General features: G+C 39.7%; 1 protein-coding gene across 1 annotated transcript in view; it reads right to left on the bottom strand.

Moving 5' to 3' along the window:
- Positions 1–11,173, bottom strand: part of LOC104950666 (protein kinase C-binding protein NELL1-like) — a 36,361-nt gene that overhangs the window by 22,008 nt on the left and 3,180 nt on the right. Inside the window, exons 2-3 of the mRNA XM_010777213.1 lie at positions 10,462–10,571; positions 2,599–2,739 (exon numbers count right to left, since the gene is read on the bottom strand). Coding sequence (XP_010775515.1) covers positions 2,599–2,739; positions 10,462–10,571 — 251 coding nt within the window. The remainder of the gene's footprint in view (positions 1–2,598; positions 2,740–10,461; positions 10,572–11,173) is intronic.

Below are 11,173 nucleotides of genomic sequence, written 5' to 3'. Positions count from 1 at the left end.
AAGAATAGTTTTTATCTTAAATGACCGTATTTTTTTCCTCGTTTTATCCTTGGGTCACTCTGTCAATTTCTTGCCTTTTTCAAAAGCCTCGTCGATAGGTAAAGCCCCGGTGCCTTTGCAGCTGGCTTTGGATTCGCCGCTAGTTTAGCAGCGCAGGCGTCTTCGTACGCTTTTAACACACCATCGTAGCGATGGCGATGTTTCAGGTGACTAATCAGGTTAGAAGTATTATAGCTCGTTGCTTTTTTCCCTCCTCGTGGAACTTCTACATTGCATTTGTTAATACAAATAGCAAGCAAACTATCTAACTCTGAAACTTTGAAATAGTCACATACTACCGACGACATGTTTGTTTACTGTCCCAGCTTCACGGCCGCACACCATTTACGTCACAGCCAGGCATGAGTTAGGGAGGGCTGGATTTGTGAAAAACTCCCCTCTTCCTAAACCACTAATACCACAGTACTGGCAAAACGGGAGGAGCCGAGTGAAAAACAAGCGCCCCTCATCCCAATCCACTCACACCGCAGTATTTTTTTCTTTTTTTTTACCCAAAAAATATATTGTATATTATCGGGGCTATTAATATTTGTATCGGGTTTATCGGGATGACGTCATAATTCCTAATATCGGACCGATAATTATCGGGCCGATAATTATCGTGCACCACTAGGAATCAACAAGCTGCTGTACTTGTGCTGATCTATGGAAAATATTTCAGCACCGAAATACACAAAGACGGTTGCAATGGTAAACATTTGACCATACGTGCGGGAACCTGTTTTCAGTAAGGGCGTCTTACCAGATTTGGAAAACAAATACATTTCCTTTAACTAAATCTGAAACATTCCTGGAAATAATAAAACAGTAGGATAAACTGATCAAAATGATTAATGTTATTATATCAACATACTTAGCAGCATCTGAGCGGCTCAAATCTGCAAAACTGATAAAAAAGTACAACAAATCTTTGTATTCAACATTTCAAATATGTTTTGTTTCAGATAATGTAGAAGTCCTCAGTATTGAGTTTCTGTTTTTCATTTCCTAACCTCCACAGGTTAATTGTGGGTGAGTTGCCACACTGTTGGACACCGAGCTCCAACAAAATAAGAAACATAGATTTAGCAGGAGAACAGTTTCCAGGCAACGTAAAAGAAAAACAGGTTATAAATTGTGCCTGGAAATGTAAAGACATGCAGGATAATACTTACTACAGGACTTTGTTCATAGAGCATAATGTGATAGTAGAATAAAAAATCTGACCGAGTAGCATTACAGATATGGGGGGGGAGATAAGCAGCTGAAATATTATTGACTTCTCTCTGCTCGTGTTTCAGTTGTTGCTCTATTGTTCCTCATGAACTACTCTGTTATAAACGGGGGTAAAAAGCTACCAAATTCATTTATTGAATTTATGTACTTAAGTACAAATTGAAGGTACTTACTTGCATTAAACTTAAGTATTATCATTTGTTGCCACTTCAAATTCTTCTCCACTACAATTCAGAGGCAAATATTTTATAGTCAATTTTAAAGCTTTAGTTTACAGTTCATCATATACAGAGTACCAATTTACTTTATATGTTTCTTTATGTGGGAATTTATGGTTTTGTGGGAGCGCCTGTGACTGAGGGGCGCATTTCAACATCTTCAATCAGCACAAGGCTAACGTGGGTTCCTCATGAATATCTCATTAGGGTCGTGTGTGGGGGATACACAGCGCATGTTAGATCCCCAGCTGTGAAAGTGTGAAGACCTCTGATTAGCCTGCTCGTTAGCCATGGTGATCCGATAGTCTGTGGGGGCCGTAAGCAACAATACCCCAGGGGCCCAATCGATCTGTTGAGCTGATGCCAGTGGACCTAGCGTTTTTATTTATATTTAAAGTCTATTTTTGCAGCAATATGCACATAAACGCAATGTTTATATATATATATCTATATAAATATAGATATATATATATATGATATATTTCAGGGTTCTATGATTATGTTACCACATAAATTGTTATGTTATTTTATTTATATTCTCATTATTTGACATTTATTTTATTGTCCTCAATGGCCCTTTTTCTCCTTATTATTTATTTTACTCATAGAAACCATTAATATTATATTTCATTTTTTTTTATCTCGTCTCATTCCTGCTGACCCACTCCTGCTGCCCAAGTGGAGTACCCTATGTGCTTAATTTTCACACCCCATCTTCCACAATAATCCCATAATTTTCTTTCTAAATGGAGCAAGCCTATAGAATAATGAAGGGAGAAACTGAGAAAACTGAGTGGGCTTGACAACCAGCTGGATGGCATATTAAAGCACACATATCCATATACTGTATCATCAAGCCAGCATCTGTTTTCGTACATGCTATATTTTCAAAGAGGATAAATGAGACAAAGAATGGCAATCAAGTTATGATGTAGGAGACCAGAGATAAAAGGGACCTGAAGAGGAAGCCTCGCAGTGACAGTATTCATAATTCATGAGCTTGTGAACACAGAAATAGGGGGATAAGCAAAGCAATTAAGAGGTGCGCTCAGGCACTGGTATTTCAAGCAGTGATAAGGATGTTTACAATGCAATGTATGCTTACCAATGCAGGATCTCCCATCGAGCAGGTAAGAGCCATTGTCATGGAAACCACTTCTGCACTCACAGTGGTACCAGCCGGGCAGGTTGACACAGCGAGAGTGATTGTGGCACTCGATCAGGCCCTCTGCACACTCGTCAATATCTGAGGAAACAAAAACACACAGCAGCGTCAGCATCAGTCCAAGTTATTTTCAGAAACTTAAACTTGAAACTTCAGCTTCTTCCTCTCTTTCTTGTTTGCCTGTCTTTTGATCAGTGTCTTTTGATCAGGTACAACAGCAGAATTTGATCAAATCAGAGCGAAAAACTGCAGCCACAACAGATGAGCTGGGTCAGCCGCTTCCCACATTACCCAACCCAAAACATCTCAGCAGCTCTGTCTGCCGCAGCAGGAATGAGAGTTTATTGGAAATCACACCATTTTACAGCAGAGTTGTTTCCTTCCTGAACTTCTCTTTTCCTTTTCCTCGCACATCCTGCTATTTCAACTCCGCTTGCTTTGTTTCTGGTGTGTGGCGTGCATACATATGACCAGCCCAGAGGCGTTAGGTCCTCGCTACTTCTCCGGGGAGCAAATCCCTCTCATCCATTATGTATGGAGTGAGCTTTGCTTCTCATATGCAGCTCTCATAAGACCTGACCTGAGCACACACCCTGATGGTTTAAGCCTGACCTTCAGTCACACCTTCATTCACCTAAAAGCAATCAATAGCAAATAGGGGAAAAGTATAAGGACCGTTTGGATAGGATTATGTTTAATGTTGTCGTTGAAGAGGGGAAAGCCCACATTTTTCAAGCAAATCGACAATTAAATGTTTAATAGTTTAACCAGCAGGCACTGGTCATGGTATGTAATGGATCCTAACAGTATTCATGTACAGTATTGTGTCAAAGCAGTACCGTATTGTGTCAAAGCAGTACCGCCAATAGTGCAAGGAAAGCAACATCTTGATAACAAACAAGTTCAAAGCTTCTAATTTCTTAACCTCCCCACGCACCCGGTTACGGGCCCGAAATCGCGTCATTTGCAGGAAACAACGTCTAAGGAACCTTCATATTTAATAAACTACGAATGATTTATATCCATATAACGGAAAAAAAATAATTTAACTGATCTTTTTCATTTTTTTTCTTAAAAAAAAACTAAAAAAAATGCTAACACTGACCCTCTGAATTAGTCCCGAGCGAAAAATGCTAACCTATTACTGCACCGAAAATCACTCCTAGCACCCTTATTACTAGGGGTGCACCGAATGGGAAATTCTTGGCCGAAACCGATACCGAAAATAGGAAACAGTTGGCCGAAAACCGAATGCCGAAATGCCGAAAATGATTAATAGAAATATATATATATATATATATATAATGTATACATTTTTTACCAATGTTGTTCAGCTACCTGATTATGGAAAAAGACATGATTATGGCAAAACTTAACTTAAATAATAATCACTATTATGGGTCCATAAAACATTTATTCAGCACTTTTGAATGCATACAGTACATTAATTCCAAGTCAAGTGCATGTTCTTTTCTCTGTAGGATAACTACAACAAAGTGCATTCAGAACAAAGCCAAGGTGCTTTAAAACTGCATAAACATCTAGGCCAGTAGGCCTACACCAAAATAGTGTAAATAAAGAGTGTAACAGCCAGGCCTTCAACAACAACAAATGCACCTATAAGTTTGTTAACCTAACGTTTTGTTGTGATGACGTAATCAAAACGCAACGACAAGCACGGCGCGCGACGATGCTCGCGGCTGGCTCACAGCCAACATGTCTGCCGCTTGGAGATATTTAAAAATATCAGAGAGAGAGGCGCGGATTGCGATTTGTAAAACGTGTTCAGCTGACATTTCTCGAGGGGGTGTAACTGCAAAGACTTTCACCACTTCGGGATTACTCCACCACTTGAAATCAAAACACCCGGACAAATATGCGGAGTATGATCAACGTCACCCTGTTCTCTGACATTCGGTGATATTTTTTCAGTGCTAAAACCCTTTCGGCCGAAAGCCGAAATGGCCTTTTTAACCATTTTCGGCCGATAATTTTCGGTGTGCGAATATTCGGTGCATCCCTACCTGAGACAGTGCAGCAAAGGGTTAATTGTTTACTGTGAAACACACTGCAGGACGTGCCTGGAGGTTTATTTATTCCCTGATAAACTTTGGGTTTCGAAGCAGTAACCACAATCAAGTAAAAGTCGAATTTTGCTTCAACAGGCCTCCCTCTGCAGAGGGAAAAATGGTGGAATGAGGTTACACACACCAGTGCACACTCTGCATAGCAATATGTGAGAGACACCCAGTTCAAGGATGTTTATCACTGTGTTTGTCAACAACATTTGAACAATGCTTTGTGGATCTTTCAGTGCAATATGTATTCAGTGGGTGAAATTTAATCTAGAAAGTTTTTCCTGGGAGTTGTTTGACATTTACAACAGACAGTTTGAGTAACACTCTTAGTGACCTACCATTAAGACTTTTAGTGTGCATAAGGCCCACATGCAGGACTCTGGTGGGATAGCATGAGATGGATTGTTTATCAATGATGCCTGTATGTTCTGGTGCGTTCAAACCGGACAGGAAGAAAAAAGGTTCGCCCAGCATTTATCATGCATTTTGCATTTCAGTTTCATCAGGCATCAGGCATGGTATTTAAAAAAAAAAAAAAAGTTAGGTTCTGGGTAAAACAAAGAAGATGCGGGTGTTGCATAATAAATATAAAAATAATGATAATTCAGTTTAATGTTTAAGTCCTCAGACCTCTCCCCCCGCGGGACCGCGCATAATCATAACCTCTGGACCGCATCAATCTGCTGCTGAGTGTGCCACATTCAAGATGGCTGAGGTGAAGGCGAGGATTCAGCATTGTCAATAACACTTCCTCAAGAGCGAAATCCAACGTCTGGGAGGCTTTTAGTGTCATCCATGGAGAAAATAACCAACATCCCACTCTTTTTGAGCCAAATATGCAACTGTGTGTGTTAATAATTGCATGTTTTCAGCTCGTAGGATATGCGGGTTCGAGACGGTTTGCGGATCTTGTGCCGACGCCGGGGTCGGGTCGGTTTGCGGTACTAATTGGCAATATGTACCGCCATGTATGGCAGGGCGGGTATTGGTATTGCACGTCGCGGGTGCAGGGCAGGAGCGGGTCTTGAAAATCAGACCCTTGCAGGACTCTGGTATGAAGTGGCATAAGCTATAGGGAGATTACCATAGAAACAAATCTAACTAACTGTTTTCAACGCAAGGATCTGCGCCAAACCTTGTGGTGAGCAAAGAGTTTATTGCGTATCATGTGAATGCAGCACATTCCTTCATCCTTTTAAACATTTTGTCTAGCTACAAGGTAATAGCATAATGTCAGCATCATTTTCACCATTTGTAGTTAAGTTAAAAGACTTTAATTTGGACTGACATCCGTGGCCAAAAACATGACTCCAAGTGAATGCTGATGTCTAAATAGGCAACTGTCTGATGATGCAATAGCTTTAAAGTGCCATTATATAAAAAAATGCAGTACTGTAGGTTAAAGGTTTCATACTGCCCCCAAGTGGCCAAAAGGCCAACTAATAAATGCAAGATTTCTTTACATTTACATGGACGATATTCACGGAAAGTGATTAGAATAATGGACGAATTGAACATCTATGGTTGCATGACAACTGAGTAAAACCTCCATGTTGATGTGAATCATTTAGAATGTAACTCTGGCTGGTAAATGTGGTATCTTAAAATGGAAATGTGTTGCAGACACCTGGTTAATACAGTAAATGTAAAAAGACAGCCGGTATTTCCAGTTGTTTGATTATGCAAGGTAGGCCCATCTTATTGATTTACCTTGTGATTTCCCTTTTTTTTTCTTTTTTCGAGTGATGATTATTAGTTTTTTGCTAAAAACGATTTACATAAATAACAAACACTGAGAGAGGAGTGCAGATGCTGTGTGCTATGGAATTACATGAAAGAATAATGATGAAAGACATCAAGCCCTAATGAGACATCTGGAATTGCATATAAAATAGCAACCTGGTGGATTCCTTTACTCCCTGGGAAATTGGCGCTTGTCCTTGACGCCTTGTGCTTTGCCGACAGGTTTGATGCTGTGATTTGGTTGCCAAATGAGAAGATTTGTTTTCTCTCTCTTTTTGGGCAGTTTTTGATATTTTGCCTATTAATTCTTCAATGAGTAGAGAAATATCATCAGGCAGCATCAGACCACACTGTGATGCTGCACTGTGAACACAAACTTTAATTTACATGTCATCATGAAATACATTGGCAATGAGATTTGTTGCAGCCGAAGACTGGGACACCCACTGTGGGATTGGCTCTTATACAGCTGGCTGTAGAGGACTAGGAACCAACAATTGTCTTCACATGATCGATTGTGGATGCCAGGCTTATACTCTGTGTTGCTTATTTATGGAAACTAAAACTGACAGCAAGCAACAGCGTTAGAGCTCCTCAAAGGCCTCTCCTGCAATCTGGCAAAGATTAAATATCAGTTTAAAGTTCAATTAAGCTTGATTTTCAATCCGACTCGAACCAAAACTTGTCTCACAGGAGTTTAGCGGGCAGTCAATTAATTATCAAAAAGGTCTTGCAGATGAAAACTGCTCCTCTGATGAAAGTGTGGCTTCAATAGATCGGCCAAAATCATTGAACCCTTTCTGCCCGTCTATTTAACTGGATCAAGATATCTAGCTCCAGGTTGAATTGCTATAAAATGAGGTATTGACATTCATGGTCCCCAAAGGATAATCCCTACACAGACCAGTTATGAAATAACCAATGTCAATGAAATAAATTATAATAACGCATAGATGTTTCATTTTCTAATATAGCTTGATTAAGTATAATAACTTACAAATAATGTCATACAACTTACTGAACTGATAGTGTCATATCTCACAATGGCGCATAATGTAATGAGTTATTACATTATTAACTGATTCTTTTTTGTTTGTTTAAGTTGACTTTTGAGGAAAGGTTGGTATAAAAAATAGCCGATGCCTTCCTGTCATTGGTCAATCTGAACGCTTTTAAAACACATTCTATAGATATCCTTTGGCCTGTCTCTGATGTATTTTTTTAACAGCAATATGCTGCCACTGTTGGAAAATGTCCAAGACAATAACATTTCCACTGACATTTCTCAGAGCAATATTGAATAGAATACTTCTTCATTGCTTTAAAATTCACAACACAGTATAGTAAACATTGCGATAGTTTGTAATGTGAGCGATTAAGCAGCCAAAGCATTTAATTATTAACTGAAATCAAGAAGTACAAGCTGTATACTGTATTATTCTACTCTTTTCCTTCCGACTATCTTCTGTAAATCCTACAATGGTATTAAAAGCTTTTCTGTCATTGGTGCCTCTTGGTGTGAAATTATTTAACTCCATTCCCCAGGATCTTACATCATAAAAGATGTGGTCCTGCTGATTATCATTTCCAAAAATCCGGTCCAAAATCCCTTCTCTAATACCTCTGTTTTTGGTCTCAACCACCTCGTAAGGGAAATATCTGACTATCAGGATAATACCCAACTTTGTTTACCAGCTGGAAGCTAACTATATCTGCCTGCTGCTAAGAAAGCTGCCCTCTATTGGTATTATTAAAATATGATAGCTATTTTAAGATTTATTTTCATTTGTTTCAATATCTACAGTAGTACACAGATTGGTAGGTGTTACATAACTTTTTAAGAAAATGTAATTTCTCCGATAACACAAACGAACAAGTTAACGGTAAACTCTGTAGACAATTTATGCTTCCTTTGAAGTATGTTCTCATAAATACACCATCTTAAACAACAGTTAAATACATGATTAATGTGAGAGGTATTTCAACAAAAAAGGGTGCTAAACGAAAATTAATGAGTCCTGTTAGTTATCACGTTGGCTGTACTGATAAGAAAGAAACAGGGCCCGAATTGGTAATTTATGGAAGTGCTGGAACAATGCTGCTTGGTCAGCATTCCCATTTCCATTTCATCAATAGAGTGCCACACATATTTTACACTGCGATTTGTTCATTAAGATGAGAATGGGCTGCAGCTTTCATGAGGTAAGTACCCACTTCAAAGCATCTGGAGACACATTTGATGAACAACAAAGATAAACATACAACTTCCAGAGCAGTTTTAGTTGCACTGAAAACACTGGATAAAATATATATATTTTTTTTTTTTATATGGAGATTTTTTGTTTTATATTTTATGTATGCACCATGACATCAAGTCAAATTCCTCGTACGTGTGAACCTACCTGGCAATAAACCCGTTTCTGATTCTGATTCTGATTTGGTGCTATCATTTGTATGCCTGGTTAACTGCAGACTGCTAAACAGAGTTGAGGCTTTGAAGCTCCTTCACTTTCACTTTACATGCACTTGTATGCACATTTATCAAGTTCATTTTTGAATATTTCTGATTTCATAGCCTAGCCTAGCCTTACTGTGGTATTGTATTTATCCTTTCAATAACGAAGCCTCCTCAAGAATCAGTGGATTTAACCCTGTAAGGCCCCCGGTTTTAATTGTACAACACTACTTTAAGCTATCCTAAAAAAGACTACATTTACATAGTCAATAGTTCCTTTTGTTCAGCCTCACAATGCTATTGGGTAATAAATGTGTTTATAGGTCCTGCCCTCTGGCCATACACTCACACAACCTCCGAATCTTCAAACGAGCAACATCTCTTTGTTTTATTGGACTGGATTTGTCAGATTCAAGTAAGTAAAAGGTTTTTTGGCATTATGACAATGTCTAGAACATGTACATATTCAGTTTTTGTGGAATACATTCATCACATTTGCAGCTTATGTCTTTTGTTGCAATATTACATACCTGGGTCAGTGTGGTAGTCAAAATAGCATGAGCCCCTGTTATGGAGATTGCCCTACTTATATGTTCACACAAATAGAAATATAATGTCTTTGATAATTCACTATAACTAAGTTATAAATGTGTCCTCTGTTAAGATGTTGAATTAAGACCAGAATTGAATACATGTACAGTTGCAAGAAAAAGTATTTTTACCCTTTGGAACTACCTGGATTTCTGCATAAATTGGTCATAAAATGTGTTATGATCTTCATCTAAGTCACAACAATAGACAAACACAGTCTGCTTAAGCTAAAACCACACAAACAATGATATGTTTTTATGTTTTTATTGAACACACCATGTAAACATTCACAGTGCAGGGTGGAAAAAGTATGTGAACCCTTGGATTTAATAACTGGTTGACCCTCCTTTGGCAGCAAACGTTTCCTATAGTTGCATATCAGACCTGCACAACGGTCAGGAGGAATTTTGGACCATTCCTCTTTACAAAACTGTTTCAGTTCAGCAATATTCTTGGGATGTCTGGTGTGAATCTCTCTCTTGAGGTCATGCCACAGCATCTCAATTGGGTTGAGGTCAGGACTCTGACTGGGCCACTGCAGAAGGCGTATTTTCTTCTGTTGAAGCCATTCTGTTGTTTATTTACTTCTGTGCTTTGGGTCGTTGTCCTGTTAATAATAATAATAATAATGGCTTTAATTTATAAAGCACTTCATATTTGCATTCAAATCCCGAAGTGCTAACATCGTAAAAAGAATAATAAGCAATAAATAAAAATAAATAAGTAAAAAGAATAAAATAAGATAAAAGGGTGATCATAAGTAAATAAAAGGTCTAGGGAAAGGCTCTATTGAAGAGGTGGGTTTTGAGGCCTTTTTTAAAAAACCTCCACGATGGGTTAACATGGAGTCCGCCTAGTTTGGGATGGAGGAGACCGGTCGGGGAACGGAAGTGGGTGTGAGTGATGGACCGGACCTCCTCTATGTCCGCACCTAACTTCGGATCTTGAAGGACTGAGTTGTCGAGGATTCTGGCTTCGGGCCTAATTCAAACCGTGGGGTGTAGTCCAAGTCAGTAGGTGTAGTGTGGTAGTGGAAGAGGCGGTGCCTGTAATGGGAGAGGAGTTGTCAGTGGTTGAAACCCGACACTTTTTACGCTGCGGGTAGACTGGAAACTCCCGCGGGTGTAATTTGTCGACGACGTTTTTGAGGAAGATAGTGGAAGTCCTTGTCAGCGGTTGAGGCCGGGAGTGAGTGAGACAGACTGCGCCTTCTTCCGATCCAGGTGCGGAAAACAGAGAGTTCCCGACGCTGAATGAAACGGTTACGGGCGACTAGAGCCTAGGGATTCTTTCGTGAGGTTCTCCGAGGTCATGTAGTCTTGTCGCCGAAACGGAATCCGTAGGACTACCTCCGCACGGGTTTATAACTAGTATAGTGGGGTAGGACTTTATGTGATGTGACCGAGGGGCACCCTTAACTCCGAGCGTTAAGTCCAGAGGCAGGAGTGTGTGTCACATAGATAACGCCGATGTCGGGGAAAGGTATGAGTTCCTTGAGGAGTGGGGGAATGGAGGCAACGCCTGGTGGGTTGAGGTCGTTGAGTTTGGGGAGTTTGGGGGCTCCCTGATTCGAGGCGATGGTAACCCCTCGCGCGCGGAAAAACGAGCCGACGCAGACACCCTTGCGAGGAGGGGGCTGTGTACGTCC

This window comes from Notothenia coriiceps, unplaced genomic scaffold, assembly GCF_000735185.1.
Source record: "Notothenia coriiceps isolate Sejong01 unplaced genomic scaffold, NC01 NC01_scaffold00017858, whole genome shotgun sequence".
NCBI lineage: Eukaryota > Metazoa > Chordata > Actinopteri > Perciformes > Nototheniidae > Notothenia > Notothenia coriiceps.
The sequence above is the reverse complement of the archived record's forward strand: the minus strand, read 5'-3'. Positions and strand labels throughout refer to the sequence as shown.